The sequence below is a fragment of the Excalfactoria chinensis genome, chromosome 11 (assembly GCF_039878825.1).
Source record: "Excalfactoria chinensis isolate bCotChi1 chromosome 11, bCotChi1.hap2, whole genome shotgun sequence".
In the NCBI taxonomy this organism is placed as follows: domain Eukaryota; kingdom Metazoa; phylum Chordata; class Aves; order Galliformes; family Phasianidae; genus Excalfactoria; species Excalfactoria chinensis.
In genome coordinates this window covers 1,934,958-1,953,076 of record NC_092835.1, presented here as the reverse complement: position 1 = coordinate 1,953,076, position 18,119 = coordinate 1,934,958, and the positions used below count along the sequence as shown (strand labels likewise).

Here is an 18,119-nt window from a genome sequence, read left to right as displayed (position 1 = left end):
GCAAGCAGTGCTCCTCAGCAGGACCCCGAAACACTGCATGGGAGGAGGCCTTAGGAACAGTTCTTGTCGTTAGCTGAACGCCGTCAGATATTGCAACAAAGCTTTGCTGTAGGATCGGGCAGTTCAAGGGGCAGTGATGGAGATGTCAATGGGAGCCAAGCTTTCTGCCGTGGGGGAATTGCTGGCCGTCTCCACCCCAAGACACAGAAGCTGCACAGCAGCAGTTTGGTGATTCCCTGGCATGCCTGGATCCCACTGAGCAAGGGACGGCTTTGTTAGCAAAGGAAATGGAATTCCCCAGCAAGAGCTGCCATATGGATTTTGGGATAGAGCCCTCCTTGCCCAGAAATGTTGCCCATCTGATTCTGCGTCACATTGCAGCCACAAACAATGCAGATTTCCCAGTTTCCACACAGCTGCCTTTGGCCCCAGACAGGGTTTACTCACTTATTTTACTTATTTTTTGCTCAGAAGAGAGTCTGCTTTCCTTACAGGAACACCAGGGAAAAAGGAGCACGGAGGACGGCTCTCTCATCAGCCCACGCTTTGATGAACCCGAGCATCACCTTTACCACTCCTGAGCAGACTAAATTTGTTCTCCTGCCAGAGCTCTCCGTTAGCATAAACACCACTCAAGCCTTGCCTGGTCTTGTCTTTCCTTTGTTTCTTCCCAATGAAAGCTCGCTCCTTTATGGCTAACCCAGCCCCGAGCATTGGTTTTGCAGCAAAAGCCCTCTCAGCTCTTAGTGCACACAGGGCCGAGCTGGAGTCACTGCTGGCATTCCTGAAAAGCCACATTCTTCCTTTCAGATCACTTTATTCCAGCTTCTTATAGATTAGCCGGAGCCGATAAACTTGGCATTACGAGGCGCCCGCAGGTATTATCCCTTCCCCTGTCAGTTCTGGCCAAATCACAAGAGATCCGCAAAGATTTGCAGCAATGTTTGGTTGCTGTTCCCCCTGCCTCCTGCCAGTGCCTCCTGCCAGTTTGACCACATGCCCGGTCTCAGAGAGCAGTGAGTCAGCTTGGCAAAACCCAATAAATGCAATAACCCAAAGCCACTCATGGATCAGAACGGACCCATGGGTCTCAGGAGCTCCAAACTACCCCAGCATCCCCCTTTGGCTCTTCCCAGCCTCGTCTATTCTGAAACACCTCTGACACCATTCTGTTTGGATGCTCAGTGGGCCAAGATGAGATTCAGAAGCTGCAGCCATCCTCCAAATCCCCTTTGTATTTGTGTGCACTGATATTGAGCGCTCTGCCCATTTCCATGACCTCAGGAGGTGTTGCTCCATCTCCCACACTCATCCATCAGCGGCAGAGGAAACCCGATGGAGCATGTTCCAGCAGAGGCATAACTTCCAGACAGCTGAGGTGCAAGGGGCATCAAGTCCTTGCAGACAACAGCATTAGTCCAGTGTGCTCATTGCAAGGTAGGGCAACAAAGGGACAAATTCAACCTGATTTTCACTGCGGTTTCTAGGATTCAGCCCCTCTGACCTACTGTCCTGTTTCAGAGTTGAGCAGCATCCCACCAAAATCCCCACTTGTGACTGAGAAAGGTGAGTAGATCAGTGCCTGTGGAGAAGGAACCGCTTTACATGGAGAGAAAGTCAATTAGCTGGAGAATTAAGATTTAGTGCACGCCACGAGCAGCAGGCATGTATAGAGGAGACAGCTGTTAAATTTAGTATGTGACAAAGTCATGCGAGCACTAACTGGATTACTTGCATTTATTTGGGAATACTTATGTATTTTATTATGCAACGTATAGATCATCATAATTCTGCTTTTCACTCCAACGGCGTCTCTCCTGCAAGCATCTTAGAGAGCATTACAAACAATTAAGCCTGCCTGCGACTCTGTGCAGCACTCAGCGCTCTGTCTGCTTTGTGGGCATTGCAAATATTTCAGATTGGAGATGACTTAATTAGTGTGATTGATTTTAACTCTGCCTGGGTCGAACCCCTCAAGCAGCTGCTGTTCCTGGGCTGATATGTTGGGGATAAACTGGTCCAGCAGCTGCTGGAGTGAATTTTCCAAGGATGGAAAGCCATGAACCCAAAGGGATGGAAAGCCATTGTCCCAAGGGGATGGAAAGCCATTGTCCCAAGGGGATGGAAAGCCATTGTCCCAAGGGGATGGAAAGCCAGCAACTTGAGTGGGTGAAAAGTCAGTAACATCAACGGGTTGGAAAGACACCCATCCCAGGGGGATGGAAAGCCATCAACCCAAAGGGATGGCGAGTCAACAACCCCAAAGGGAAGGAAAACCAACAAGCCAAAGGGATGAAAAGTCATCCATGCCAAAGGGATGGACATTTTGAACCACTTCAGTGAAGAAATGGGAGCCAATGAGTCCATGAGAGAGGAGCGCGGCACAGATGCTCCCTGCAGGCTCCTCCACATTGCCCTTCCATTCTGCAGACAGCTTCGTCTGTCCCCAGGACTGCTTGTGAGCGGCACAAGCTGCTCCCAGCCTCCTTTGCTGGCACAGTGCTGGAAGAAGTGACAGATAGCTCCAGCTATCTGCCTCCAGCTGCCTCTCCAGGGAGCAGATCTGGCGGCAGCGTGTAATCCTGCCTGCTGAGTGCGGTCCAGACACCACCAGCCGTTATTAATCCTTTGTACCAGGCCCGCGGGGACCGGCAGCATGCTGTCTGAGAGCACTGCAATGTGGTAGGGACAGACCCTTCTCTAGGCTGCTCCCGGGTCAAGGAGGTGGAGGAGGCAGAGGAGGATGGAGAAGCACCGGGAGCTGATGGATGGATTGCTGAGGAGTCCCTATAGGACAATCTCAGGGAGGCAGCGTCCTAATTTCAAGCCTCAGCTGGCACTGTTTGCAGACACCCCAACCCTGGAGGTGCCCAAGGCCAGGCTGGATGGGGCACTGAGCAAACGATCTGATGGGCAGTGGCTCTGCCCATGGTAGGCAGGTTGGAAGCAGAGCCAAGCCATTCTATGATACTATAATTACTGTAGAGCAATCAGTTTGTGTTTTTTTAAATAAAGCACTGATTAGAGCAAAGGCGACACTCTGGCACTTAAAAACAAAGGACAAAGGGAGCAGGGGGATGCTCACATCCTGCCTGGGCTTAGAGAGGTGATGGGGCACAGCTGCGCTCCCACTCACACCGCGTGGCACGGAGCGAGGCACGTTGCTGGCCCTGTTTTCCATTTATAGGAGGCTGTCAGAAATGGCACTCCTCTCCCAGCAGATGTCGAAAAATTAGAGGGAATTCAGAGAGCAGCAGGGGAAGAAAAAAAAAGAGAGAGAGAAAAAAAAAAAGTGATTAAAGGAGATGGAGGGCCTGCTTTTGGAGGGAAAAGAAATCAGCGGAGCTATTTATATCACTGCCTGCACCGGGGCGGGGAGGAACAGGAGGATTTTTAAAGTGCCTCGAGAGCTTCGCTAAGGGGAAGGGACACCTCCGGAGGATGCACTCTGTGCAATAGGGTGTGGATGCTGATCCGTCTGATGCGGGGTTGGCTGAGTGCAGGGCAGCCCCAGGATCTCCATCGTGTCCCAGGAGCCTTAGGGTTTGCTGGGTGCTCTTTGGGTTTCTTCCTGCCGTGCTTTGGCTGCTTTCCTTGCCTTTAGTCTGTAGGGTTTGCTTAAGGGCTCAGCCTGGAGTTGCAGGACGGAGATTTAGGCAAGCGGTGCGCAGGAGTGGGAATGCTTTGCAGATCAAAGCCTTCCACCGTGCCTTTAACACAGCCCTTTTTGCAGCGCTGAGTCCCCACTGAAGATCAGCACTCATGCAACTGCTTGGAGCTGAGATCGCACAGTGGCGATGCCTTAATGCCACCGGGCATTGCTCTGCCCAAACCCTTTGGGTTGGGCTTTTTGGGGACCAAGGGAAACCCCAAGCAGTGCTGTGGCTCTCTGCTCACATCCTTGTCTTTCTCCTTGTCTTGCAGGACCTCCCATTCCCGGGCCAAGGCGGAGGCAGCCATGACAGCGGCACAGAAAGCCCAGGAGGAAGCGCGCATCGCCAGGATCACTGCCAAAGAGTTTTCTCCTTCCTTCCAGCACAGGGAAAACGGTCAGTGCGTGAAGCCCCACTGGACGGCTCCATGTTGCATGTCTCCCATATCAGGGTTTGCAAATAGAACCAGCAAAAATGAGCCCTGCACAGAGGGTTGGTGTGTGCCCGCAGCTCCCCGGCACCGTTGGGTGCCCATAGCACCAACTTGTGGAGCCTTGTCTTCCCATATGCAACACAACACTCCACCCCATGCGGCCTTATCAATATAGCGACTTTGGCTTCTTGCATTGAAACAATTCCATTTTTTAGCTCATAGTCTCCAATGGTTGCCCAGAAAACAAAAACCAATGGCTCCAAAAGCAACACGCAAATTCAGATGGTCCCAAAGGCGCTCACTGTTTTACACCTATGGCTTCAAGAGCCTGGCTTGCTGTTTCTTTGGAACGTTTGGGCTTTGTAAGTGTGCGTTACGTGGTCCTTCACTGAAAAGGCATCAAGGAACATGTGCTCAGGGTTTGCCCAATGGCTTTGCATGCTTTTACATGTGCACAGAGCCATGCTCTGGCATTTCCAGCATTTTTAGGTGGTTTCTACCAAGTTTTGCCCATCAAGGGCTGAGGTTTGCTCCAGGTGTGGAGGAGCAGGCAGTGCCCAGCTGAGCAGTTTGCTCTCAGGAAGGGCTCTGGGAGGAGGAAGCCAAAGATGCTCAGCCCACGAGGGGATTCACCCCACCAAGGCTGCGTGTAGAGGGGTGGGAGGGAGCTATCCAAGTCCCTGCAGCAATAATTAACATAGTAATTAATGTATGTGAATGGCTTTATTCAAAACTTTTCCTGCACCAAACCCTCATTAGGAGGCGTCTGTCATTATTTTCTCCCCTCTCCAGCTCTTTAACTGGAGATTACTCATTCCCCTTAATTGCTCGAGGGCTGGTGCTTGTGACTCACATTTGGATGCTGCTCGCCAGGCAGAGGGGATCTCTCAACTCCACCATCCCATGCAGCGGGGATGCTGCAGAGCCCCACACAGCCCCATTTCTGCTGGTAGAAAGCACAGCCCTTCTCCAGCACCCCTCAGCTCTCCTCCACCTGCAGACCTCCAATTTGTCTGTCAGAGATCTGAGCTTTTTCTCAGGGCTGTGTGGTCCCTGGGGCTTCCTCGGCCCTGAGATGTTCCTCGTCTCCATTTCCTCTTGGCTGTTTTAAAACACCTCTCGGAAAGATGTTTTTAGGTAATACATTTTTTACTAGCTGCTGGATGGGGATGCGGTGCACAGCTGGTGGTGGGGCTCGTGCTTCTGGTGCTCACCCCTTGGTGGCTCATATGTGAGAGAAGGGGTGGGGTGGGGGGTGGAAGGAGCTTCCACTTAGAGCACATTAAAAAACAAACACATCACCCAAGCTGTGGGGAACCCTAGGGCACATGTTCTCCTTGAAGATGCCATGGCTGGGCACTGCTGCCTTAATCTTCCTACTGGAAATCCAGATCTGGTGCTCCGCATCCTCGGTAGCGCTCTCACAACGGTTCTTCCAGGAACATCACGTGCTTGCCAGCTAATTTTAGAGCAGAAGAATTGTTGAACATCCTTGGGTGCCGAAAGCCAGCAGGATGGCACCGTGCATCTGTTGTGTTCCTCTGCAAAGAGCAGCCTGCAGCCCTGCATCGCTGCCCAACCTGGAGCCCCAGCCAGGTCTGCACAGTGCAGGGGGTTAACACACGTAGGGAAGGAGAAGCAGAAATAGTTCAGCCTGTTGCAAGTCTGGGTGGGGAGGATTTGAGGTGGGGTGAGGATGCAGGGACTTGCATGTCCATTGAGAACCCTGGAGACCCAAACACGGGGAGACTGCTCAAAGCCTGAGACGAGTAGGGATGCTCAAGAGGACAAGAGAAAATGGCCTTAAGTTGCAGCAGGGGAGGTTCAGGTTGGATATTAGGAACAATTTCTTCCTCTGAATGAGCAGTCAGGCTCTGTCATAGGCTGAGCAGGGAGTGGTGGGATCAAGTGGTGGCATCACCATCCCTGGGGGTGATCCAGGACTGTGGAGATGTGGCACCAAGAGATGTGGTCAGTGGGCACGGTTGCATTGGACTTGTTGCTTTTAGTGGTGTTTTCCAACCTGAATGATGCTACAGTACTAAAAATCAGGTGAGCCTGCACCAACAGCTGGCTGCATCTGAGCCATACAAGCAGCTTTCCCGTTCGTAGCCATTTATTCCCTCTCCACCTCAGTTCCTCTTGTGTGAGCCAGGAGGACGAGGATTGGGAACATCTCCCCAGCATCCAGCGGCCCACCTGCCTGTGTTTTCCCCAGAAAGCATTCAGGGAATTATTCTGCACAAAAACACAGTGGTGAGCTCTACCTTCCTCCTTCATTCCATTTCCCAGCAGTAAAAGGATCGTCTGGGAACCCCAGATAAACCCTGGGAAACCCTTTTTCCCACAGATTCACATAGAACCAACTAAGCCTGAGCTTGTTTGTGCACCGTCCCAAAACACAAACAGAATTTCCTGTGGCAAAACAACACAGAAAACGTATTAGGAGCCCGATTTCCCATTGAGAAAAGGCTTCAGCAGGAAAATTCCAAGCAGCCCTGCTCCTGCTGGCCTCCCCTGCAAGTCCCCGAGTGGGGGCATCCATCAGCATCTCCCATATGTATCCGAATCACATCATGGGGGGCACAGGGACGGCTCCCCGAGAAGTTGTACAAGAGCAAATGGCTCAGAGACAGCACAGAGACTAGAGCAGGCGCTTCCGAGCGTTTATTTTTAAACCACGGTAAGAAATTGAGCTCATTTCTTGTCTAGCCATAGCAATTGCAATTAGACGCATTTCAGGGGCATTAGGCAGTTAATATATTTATCAAATTATTCATGTAATTTAGCATGGCTTTAGCTGAGTACAGCTATGCCTTGAGAGGGTAAAACGAGACTTAACCACTGGTGGCTTGCACCCCTCCGAAATAATTCAGTGTCTCATGAAGGATTAATACTACTCAGAGTTTTCAGTTGTCCAGAGAAGCGCCGTGCTTCTCTCTGGCCACCTGCAGAAGACACTCAGCTGCTCCTGAGGTGCCCATCCCCAGGGAGAAGCCACCTGGTGTTCCTTGGGCTCAAAGTGTGATGCCTTTGCTCTCGGTCTGGTGGCACGAGTTGTGCATGGCACCTCTCTGCTGCAGTCCTGACACGGCCCTGTAGCCACCCAACACTCATCCTTCCTCTTTGCCATTAAGAAAAGAACAGAAATAATCCTGTCTCCTTTCCTCCCTCTCTCTTCTCCCCTTCAACCACTCCCTGAAAAGGGCTCGAATGCCAGAGACCCAAACGCCAGAACTCGAGTGACGACATTGAGGTCCTCTCCACCGGCACGCCGCTGCAGCAGGAGAGCCCTGAGCTCTACCGGAAAGGGACGACGCCGTCCGACCTGACCCCCGAGGACAGCCCTCTGCAGAGCTTCCCCGCCAGCCCCTCCTCCACGCCGCCGCTGGGGTCTTCCTGCAGGAACAAAAGTGCTCACTTCTCCAGGCAGGTCTCGGTGGACGAAGAGAGGGGTGGGGAGATCCAGATGTTGCTGGAGGGGCGCGGCGGGGATTACCTGCGACCCAACAGTTGGAGTGAAGAGAAGGCGGGTGGGACGCGGAGCGTGCGAAGCGGGACGATGCGCAGCGGGTCGGCCAACGTCCCTGAAGACTACCGAGGGCGGAGCGGAGGGCACAAACACTCGGCCTCCAACCATAAGCAAAGAGAGAGGTGGACAGATTCCCCAGCCACGGTTTCTTGGACTTCCCACCACAGGTCCCACAACCACAGCTCAGGGAGCTCCAAGCTGCTTGAGCTAGACGAGGAGAAGATGAGCAATTACGAGATGGAGATGAAGCCCCTCATGAGGATGGATTCTTATATGCAAGAGATTCACACCCAAAAAAGACACTACAGCAAAGGGGGAGCCTGCAGGAGCATGGCTGACGACCACCGTGGGGAAGAGCGGGGCTTCGGGGTTCAGAGACTGAGGTCTAAGTCCCAGAACAAAGAGAATTTCAGGCCAGCTTCCTCTGCCGAGCCTACGGTTCAGAAACTGGAAAACCTGAGATTTGGGGACAAAGCTGAGCCCCGGCTACTAAGGTGGGACTTAACCTTCTCCCCGCCACAGAAATCCTTACCCGTTGCACTAGAATCTGAAGAGGACAGTGGGGATGCGCTCAAATCCAGTACGGTAAGTAGGCGACATTGTGTGTTCAGATCTGGCTGAGAAAGCTGGTTCGGAGCTGTTGTGGGACTGCAATGAGTCTTGCATTGCTACGGGGCTGTGTCTGGAATCTCCCCTCTCTTCTCCCTTGCTGCGTTAGAGTACCTGCTGGAAGGGGAGGTGGGGTTTCCTCTGCAGGTTCTCTTGGTGGGAGCAGTGGTTTTATCACTGGAGGATGCAAGCAGGGAAGTCTGAGCTTCATAACCTATCCCTGGGGGTCAGCAATAAGAACCCAGTGGTGTGACATGACCCAAGAGCATGATGTGACCCAAGGGCGATGCATAACTCTAGATTGAAACATAACCCAAAAGCGTGACATGACCTAAAAGCGTGATATGACCCAGGAGCGTGATATGTCCCAAGGGTGTGACATGGCATTCCTGCTCAAGTCGTGGTGGTTGGGCATTGACCTGCAGCACCTCTCCAACGCTGTGTGATGCCAAAGCAGTGGCTTTGTCACCATGCTGTACCAGCGACCTGAACCAGGTGGAGCAGGGCTTGTCACAAATGGGTTGGGCTCAGTCCATGCGGGCAGGTAGATGCAATTCAGGCAGGGAAAGCAATGGGCAACTACAGTGAGGGCGATGGGCTGGCCAGGAGCTCTACAAGTCAGGGAGAAGATCATGAGCATGCTTTTAGCAGGAGCACAGCTTGTGGGAGCTGGTTAACAGTCCAAGGGACATCTGTAGGTTCCTCATTTTGGGATGACAGGGGCTCATTGGAGATGGCTGCTGGGAAGAGCTGGAGTTGTTCAGGCTGGAGAAGAAGAGACAAAGCAATCTTCAAGCGCACAACAGCTGATGCAATGTAGAAAGCAATAATCTGTTCTTGAACAGAATTAATGGGCTTAAATTCGAGCAGAAGAGGCAGGGGTGAGCCATTAGCAACCGCTGGTGAGTTGAGGGCTGGGATTGATTCCCTGGTGGCTGGGAGGGAGGAGGTGGTGCAAGTGCAGCTTGGGCATCTGCAGCTCTGGTACAGCTTGGATGAAGCTGAGCTCTGAATGTCTCAGGTCCTTCCCAGTCATTGTGTTTGGTGATCGCAGGACTCGCACCAAGAGCAGCTGCCTCTCCTCCCCTCCCCACCGTGCTCTGCAGTGCTGGGTGAGGTGCTGCTGGGCTGATGGAGGCGGTGGGGAAGTCAGCACCGCTCCAAACATCCCCTCATTGAGTTGGGCAGGACTGGATGGATCCTGTGCTTCCAGAGGATGGGATCAGATGGGTGGGAGAAGGAAACAGGGGCACCTCAGCCTGTGAGCAGCCAGGATACTGCAGGCCTGCCACGATAAATCACCCCCACACACAGCCCTGTAGCTTTCCGCCTTTCTATTCATCCTGCAAGCTTCAGCGCAGGCTCCAAAGCACCCACACAGCATTTCAGAGGAGCTGAAGGCAGCGTGTCTGCTGGTGGACTGCAGGATGCAGCTTGCCAGGCTGGCAAAGCCAGCTCTCCCAGTATGAGCACTCACTGCTGAGCTGCAGATTGGGATGCATAGATCCTAAGGCAGCATCACAGGGATGGCAATGTGGGGTGAAGGCCGGGCGGTGCCCAGAGCAGCCATTAGGCTGCACATCGTCCTTTGAAGCGCTGTAACTGCGAAGCAGCATGTTCAGTTTTCTCACATTCATAACTGAGGGTGGAACAGATGGCGGAGGTTTGGGAGGAAGCTAATGTAATACAGAGGAAGGGATAATATGCAGATTTAAATAACCCACAATGCCAGCAACAATTTGTTCTAGCGGGAACAGCAGCGTGCTAGCAGGGGCGGCTGCAGCGGCTGGGCAGCAGTGTGGGGTGGTGAGCAGGGGCAGCCATGTGCCACCCCCACATCCCATCCTACCAGCACTGCTGTGGCCTCTCCTGCCCCTTCCCCTCAGCCCTTCTGAGCTGGAGTTCCCTTGGTTTCCCTTCTCCTCTAAGGCCGTTCCCTGAGGCTGCTGCTCCATGCTTTGCTATCAGGGGGCCACAGCAAAAAAAACCTGTGCTTGAAGCTGCTCGATCTGTGTGTGTGCTCAAAGAATGAGCCCGTATCAGTCATCACCTGGACGAAAGCACAAAGCAATGTGTTGTCAGGTTAAGGGACTTACATAGACATCACTGTCCATTCTGACCCCGAGAGCCATGAGGCACAGAGCTCAAGCCTGTGTCTGAGTGTGTTCCTGGAGCCTCTGAGCTGGCCTAAAACAGGGAAGGAGGAAGGGAATTGCTGAGCTGCTGGAGGGGGGGGAAGGTTTCTAAGATGCCAGCAGCTCCTTTTATCCATTGGCGTGAAACATGCTGTATTTTTAGGACTGAGGGAGAAAAAAAGCACATAACCCTTTTCTGCAGGTGCCGAACATCTGCAGCCCCCAAAAAGGAACGGGAATGCTTCAGGGTTGGTTGCAGGTCCCCAGCACGGCTGTGGGAAGGGTCCCCCACCTGCCTGTCCCCATTCAGGGCTAGAAGGCAGCAGGATGTAAGCAGGCTGTGCCCTTGGCTCCTTAAAATCCCCAAATCTCATCCCATTGAGAAAACCTAATAGTGGGGCAGCAGCCAAAAATAAAACCCCCATCCTCTCCTGACATCCCCATCCACCGTCAGATCCAATCTCCGCGGTCGCAGCCCGTGCTGATGGCTTTGCTTCTTATCGCAAAGGGCGAGCAGCCCCCGGAGGGGGGGAGGGTGGAGGGGGGGTTCGGGCACGAGGTCTGCGAACCGTCTGCAGGGTTACGGATGGCACAGACCCCCCTTCCTCCCCCCTCCCCCGGCTCCAGGTAGGAGGACGCAGGAGCTGCAGCATCCCCCCGCCCGCTGCCTGCGCATTTCCCACCCATGTATTCCGAGCAGGTTTCCCTGTCGCTGGGGAGAGCAGGGAGGAGGCAGCCAATGTGCAGCCGGCTTTACCGGAGCCGCACCGCGGCGTTGTGGGGAAGGCAGATCTCATAGACCACCCCCCCCCAGCCCCCAGCCCCCAGCCCCGCATTTTGGTTAAAGCAGCAGATGGCAAAGCTCTGCCTGCATCTCTGGGTGCTGCGAGCAGTACCAGCCGAGGATGCTTTTTGGTTCCCATCCCCAGGGCTGAGCGCTGTGTCCTCTCTGCTTTCTACCTCGGATGTTTCCTTCCTTTCTCTTCCTTTCTTTCCTACCAGGACCCCCCACCCCCAGCTCTCCTAACGCGGCCACCTTTGGGATTTTTCTTGCTTCTTCACTTCATCTAAACAAACTCCCCGTAGATTTGCAGCCCAGCCCCAGGTGGGCACAGCCCAGCACGCACACCTGCAAACAGAAACAAGCTGTAACTGCAGGGGAGTAAGGAGATGCACCGCCCTGCCTGCACCTGGTGGCATCGCCCCTCGGGGGCAGCTGCTGGCATAGGGATGGACTGCAGTGCCTGCTGCTGCCTGCACCAAGTTGGGGCTTCTTGCTTCTTAAAGCTGTTCTCCCTCTGATCTCTTCCACACGCCGGCTTTACTTAAAGCAACACGTCACAAATCACCTTCAGGCAGCAACGTGATGCTGAACCTGGCAGCGTCCTTTTCCCACCCATTCTGTCTCAGGGCCTTTGGACAGAGCTGAGGAGCGCAGTTCCCATTGCCATCCTGCTCAGTGCTCCTCCACACCCCTTCCAGCCCTGAGAAAGCTGAGACCAAACGCCACCTCCTGACCAAAAGAGCACCAAAATCCATCACCCCCTTACCGAAGCCTCTTCTCCCATTGCTGAGCACCCCTGAGCTGTGTCACACAGCACCCCATCCCTGGCAATTAGGTGACAGTTCAGCACAGATGTCACCCAGCCTTTAAGCTTTCAGCATTTCTCGTAGTGCTGAGGCTGGAAAACAACACCCGTATGCTTTTTGCTGATCCAAGTCCTTAGTAATTACACTTAATAGATCCCAAAGGGATTCCTAGGTAACCTGCATGATGGTTTCCATGGCAGAGATGGAGCTCGTGCCCCTGCGATAACTGATAATAATGGATTGTTAATACTTAAATATGGTTGTGGTGTAATTAGTTTGTAAACCAGCTGTCCCCTGCGTACCCAGTAAGACTCAAGAAGTTGCTACACGACGGTTACAGGAGAATAAAACCAAAACAACCAAAGCAATGGGGCAGGAGAGGGTTGGTGCCATGGTGGGAAATGCCAAGAGATGCCCCAAAGAGATGGGAGGCGTTCATAGAGAACACCGCTGCCTTGCTAAGAGGCTCTGAGAGCTGCAAACTGCTGCTGTGCCATAAGGAGGACTTGCTCACTTTTTGGCATTTCCAAGGGGTTGGGATCTGGGTTTTGACTCCTTCAATTCAAGAGTTGCATTTGCAGGAGCCCCATCACCTGCTGGTATCTGCACACCCCACCCCATCCTTGGCAGGTGTTTTCCTCCTCCCACTAAGGAGCCCAGGGATCTTATTATAAAGCAGAGGCCCAGAGCTGCAGTGCTGATGAAATTTGCCCATCGTTCCGTGATGAGGAAAAAGGAATCACAGCGCAGGAGCAGATGAGACACCTCTAAGGACATCCCTGCCATCCAAAGGGAGAAGGGCAGGTGATTGAACTGAGGCAAAGGCACAAAGACCTCACGAGCTAGAAATAAGCCAGATGTAAGCACTGAGAAGCACAGCAGGATTTGTAATTGGAGCTAAAACAGAAGCTTTAGTGTCCCAAAGCTGCTTATGTGGGCAGCTGCTGCAAGCAGGGCTCCAGCCTCTGCTAAGGGATGCACTGTGGGGCCAGTGGGTACCAGCCCTGGAAAAAGGAGGCAGAAGCTGCAGGTGTGGGACTGCAGGCTTTGAGCTGCTCAGCCTGCAAAGGGCCCTGCCTCCTGCTCATCCTGTTGCTGGGCTTTGCTTTTGCTGGCAAACATGGAAGAGCCCAGCTACACAGTGACAAAGCGAGCGTAGTCTCTTGGTTCTGCACTGCAATACGCAAACAGGTGCAGATTGGAACAGAACATTCCTATATGGGGACCCAGGTGCTGCTGGTGCCAGCAGGTGTACACTTGGTAGGCTGACTCTTGCATCTCTCTGGCTGAGGGCACACCTATATAAATCCCCCCTCAACCTCAGCCTCCATGTACCAAAGGGCTGTAATCTGAGCCAGAGGATGAGGGCTATCCCCAGGCGAGGATAAAGCTCAGGTGTCAGGGAATTAGGAATCCTATACATGTCTTTAGCCCGGAGTAGAGCACATACAGAGCAGCGCAGGCTCACGGCACTGCTGGATACGTTTGCATCCTGAGTGTGTGCCATCGAGGTGATCCCATGGGCAGAACAGGGGCAGAAATGGTCACTGCCCTTTGGCAGGGACACGGAGCTGTGTCAGCATGCCATGGAGCAGCCACGGCTGCAAGGTGGAGGCAACCAGACACCTTTTGTGTCTCCACACCGCTCTGCCAACAGAAACAACAGCAGCGATCATTGCTTGTACGTTGTTACTGCATTGACACGAGCTCAAAAAAATCACAAAACCCAACAATCTTTTGCAATGGAGCTAAAAACCCCAAAAGTAAATCGTGCACTGCAGCACATGGCAGCAGCAGGGCCAGGTTGTGGCTCCCAAGCTCAGGCAGCGCAGGTGGAGGTGGTTGGGAGCAGCCAGGCTGGGTACCTGGCTGCCAACAGCCGTTCTCTGCCATCCCTCCCTCTGCTCAGCTCCCCCTGACCCTGTTGCTAAGCTACAGCTATGCCTTTCCAGCAAGCTCCAGCATCCTCGCTCCCACCCACTCCCAATGTGAACTGAATCAGATTGCACAGAGGAGGAACCCGCTGTGTGCAGCACGGAGAGTTTCTTTCCAGCAGCACCGGTGCAAGGCTTTCCTCACAGTGCACCCATGCCACCCAGATGGGCACAGGGGTTCTGTCAGAGCACAGAGGAACCACCTGCACCATCGCAGGCTGTTAGAGCTTGCACAGCTCTGCAGCAGTGAGAATAGATGAGGATGCAGCAGCATCAAGCAGCACCTGCCACGCCATGTGAACCCCTCAAGAGAATTTGCTGTGGAGCCCAGAAAAGATCACTAAAGCTGTCCAAAACATTGCCTTGATGCAGAGCACCGTGTCAGCCTTTGCTAGCAGCAGGGTGTGTGTACCAAACAACTGCAATCATCGGAAAGCAGCCCTTGGAGACTCCTGCAACAGCTCCAAGACCCAACTCAATCCTCTTTATCTATATAGCTTTACTATTTCTCCTTTCAGTTACCACCTCAACTGCTAGATTACTAACCATATTTCCTACGTGCATGACCCAGGTAGACCCATAAGCAAATAACACTGCAGTAGATGGGTGCACCCATTGGGACCCACATAGCATCGTCACCACCATAAGACAGCAGAGATCCCAGCAGAAGGATGGGGTGGGGGGGTGTGGAGGGGAGAGGATATGCAATGCGTTGGGCTCCTTCTAACTGGTTCCCTTCTCTTTCTCTTGCAGGGCTCAGCTCCCATCTTGGTAGTCATGGTGATCTTACTAAATATCGGAGTCGCCATTTTGTTTATTAACTTTTTCATCTAACTTCGAGACTGTCTTGTTTGCAAAAATTAACAGTTCCATGTATGAATGGGGAGAGGGCGGGAGGGGGAGGGGGGGGGTTAAAAAAGAAAACAAGAAAAAAAAAAGGAGAAAAAAAAAACAACAAGAAAAAGGGTAAAAAAAAACAACCAACCAACCCCATAAACTCGAACTGTCCTATGACGATTTCCAAGTCTTTTCACAGAAGAACAACAAGAACCGACCGAGTCTCACTCACAGTTTGCCTTTTTTTTTCCTTCCTGGGTAATGTTTTTTGGATTTTAAGCCAAAATTCTTTGCTTGTATAACACTATGCTGTGCGGCATGGCAAAATGCTAGCAACACTTTGACCCCCCTCCCTCCCCCCCCCTCCACAACAACACTGGAAAGGATGAGAAGGAATCCCAACCAAAACAAAAAGCTTTGTTTCCTTTCCCCTTCAACCCCCCCCTCCATAATGAAATGGATTTTGTTAACAAGGGTGACCGACCCCGAATGGAGATAGAAGGGATGGGCGTGAGGGTGTGTGTGTGGATCTTGGGATCAAACAGCTTTAACTGAGGAAATGGGAGAGAAAAAGCCAAAGCAAATAGTGCAATGATACATCACCAGTAGGGTAAAACTAACCTGTCTCACGACAGCTGTGAATGGAAGAGAGGAGCACGGGAAGGCACGAGCCCTGCCGGGATGTGAAGGATGGGAAGCAGCACTCAGTCCCGTTCTTTGCTGTCAAAGCCAAGCTGCAATCAGTGTCTTGCTTGGGGTACGGGGGACCACTCCTGCCCCCACCCCCCCCCCCCACGCAGCAGGGCTGGCGCACCTCCCAGGGCTGAGTGCTGCTCACAGCTCTTCCTCCTGGGTCAGCATCGTGCCCACAACCACACACGGGCATCTCCAGCAACACGAGCAGAGCTGAGCAGCCCATCCCAACCAAACCAAGGGAGCAGATCAGCGGTGAGAAAGGGCTCGATTCGGACCCACCTAGCATTAAAAAACAACAACCCACAATGATAGTAAAAATTAAGCAAACGAAGATAAAAATGGTTTGGGTTTTTTTGTTTGTTTTGGGTTATTTTTGTGCGTTTTTTTGGTTTGATTTTATATACAAGGCATCCGGGGAGGAGCTCTGGAGCACGGCCAGAGAGCGGGGAGAGGGTGGTGGGTTCGTCTCTTACATCTTGCCGTGGACCGTTTCAGACCATCATGCTTGGGCTCTGAGCATGTAGTATTTTTGCACTCTGTAATGCAGGATGTATCTTCCAGCTTCCAACATGTCCCTGTAAAAGTAAAAAAGAAAAAAAAAGAAAAAAAAAAAAAGAGGAAAAAAAAGAAAAAAAAAAAAGAGAACATCATCGGCAATGGCAGCCTCTAAGGATGTATTCTTTTCTTTCCTTTTCTATGTCACTTTCAATTGGTTTGTTTATACCATCTTTGTAATATGCCTGCCTTGATTTTTTCCTCCCCTCCCCTCTTCCCCCACCAATAATCCGCATACTCATTAAAGATGCCGTATCCCTGTTCTGAGCTGTTATGGTCCCAGTCACAGGACGGTGGTCCTGGCTTGGTAAAGGCTGATAACCCCATGTCTGGACCCCCCCCCCCCCTGCGCCGCCCTGCCACCACCATCTCCTCCCAGCCCCCACTGACACGGTTTGGGTTGGCCATGGCCAAGGACATAACCCTGTGCCCCGAGGCAGGATGTGACCCACGGGGGCCCTGCTCTGCGTGCCACATGCAATGCTGTGGGGAGCAGCGGACTCCGCTTTGCTTCGCTTCTGTTTTAGCTGTTTTCTCTGCTACCTTTTCAGCAGATTTCTTATTACACTGCACTGGATTGCTATATTTTTAACCAGAAATAAACTAAGGATTAGAGCATGTGCCAGTTAAATTCAGTTCTTTTCCTTACATGGTCTTTCTCATTCCCTGTCGCAGCTTTCCTTCCTCCACAGCTCCCTTTCAGGCAGGTAACACCAACACAACTTCTCCCATGGCGTGTTCCACAATAGCTCTCCATCCTCCTGGCACCTCATCGCTTTTTGGTGTTTCCTCTTAGCTCTTCAGTCATCCTTTTCACCCTTCAGTGGTCACTGCCTACCCGAGATGAACCCCAACGACGATATATTGTGGTTGGATGCTGCCTACCTGAGATGAACCCAACAACAATATATTGGGATTGCAGCCTCAGGCGCTCAGCTGTGCTGTGTTTTGTAACTGCTGGCTGCAGCTCTTCTTAAGGACTCTGGAGAAGTTTCTTAATGAATGTTTGTTGAGTGTCTGACACAAGGATCCTTCCTATAGGAGCGGGTCAAACAGTCCCTTGCAAACAGCCTGATATTTAGATAGGCATAAAACAGAGCAAAAATGCCTCGTTACACATCACACAGAGGAGCTTTTCCAGGCTGCAGGCCCCACTTGTTCCTGTTTTTGCCTTATGTGGCCAACCCAGCAAACAACTCCCATTTTCCATCTCTCTTTTCCTGAGGACAAATCCTTGGTCAAGCTGAGGTTCGGCACAGGAGACAACCGCAGCCTGATATTAATCAGCTCCCACACCACGTGCTTAAAAATAACGATTCCTTTATAAATCACGGGGAGCTGAGCAATTTATCTTAGTTCTGAGCTTTCCACTTTTGCCCAAGGCCAGAAATATTCTGGAGAAGCAGCCCGTAGAGCGAGGTAATTCAGAGCATTACGAGCCCTGGATCCACACATACCTACCCAAGGCACATGAAAACGTCTATCAGCGGAGCTCATAGATCTACCTGAGTTGTCCATACCTGTTTTACATCCACATGAACAGCTGAAGGTTTCGGAGCTGTGGTGCTGTTCTAGTGATCCTAAAGCAGAGGTCAGTTCCTCGAGCTCCTCCAGCTGGCTCTGCTGCCCTGGTAGCTACAGGGACAGCACTGCTATGAGCAGCAGCTTTTGGGAAGACGAGGAGCACAGAACCATGGAGCTCGGTACAACCAAGCTTTGTTTTTGCTGGTAGCACAGTCCTGTGAGCAGGGATGTGAAGAACGGTCCTTCCACCTACAAACAGCACTGAGCTCTGGGTCAGCCCAGTTACCCCAGCTGCTCTCTGCTAAACCACAGCTCCTTTGCTTCCACGCCCCCGTTATGCTAAAACAAACACATTGATGGGAGAAGCAATCCCACGTGTTGCAAGCTAAGCTGCAGTCAGACACGAAACCACTCACCTTCTCCTGCAGCCCTTTTTTGTGCAACCTCTGAAGTGGATCGCATTCCAGCTGGCAGTCCCCCATCCCTTTTCTTTCCTCCTAGCTCTGCATGTAACCGTAACAGAAAAATCCCATTTCACTGTGTTCCTTACAGTGGGGTTACAACGCGCGTGGCCCAAAAGAACAGGAATTCCTGAATAGCTTCCTGAAAAGCCAGCAGGTG

The 18,119-nt window shown here is 52.3% G+C and overlaps 1 protein-coding gene across 1 annotated transcript in view; it reads left to right on the top strand.

Annotated features, from left to right (window-relative positions):
- The window catches only part of JPH3 (junctophilin 3), a 40,581-nt gene extending 24,345 nt beyond the window's left edge, over positions 1-16,236 (top strand). The window contains exons 3-5 of the mRNA XM_072346731.1: positions 3,925-4,049; positions 7,293-8,203; positions 14,640-16,236. Coding sequence (XP_072202832.1) covers positions 3,925-4,049; positions 7,293-8,203; positions 14,640-14,720 — 1,117 coding nt within the window. The 3' untranslated portion in view covers positions 14,721-16,236. The remainder of the gene's footprint in view (positions 1-3,924; positions 4,050-7,292; positions 8,204-14,639) is intronic.
- The last annotated feature ends 1,883 nt before the right edge of the window (positions 16,237-18,119 follow it).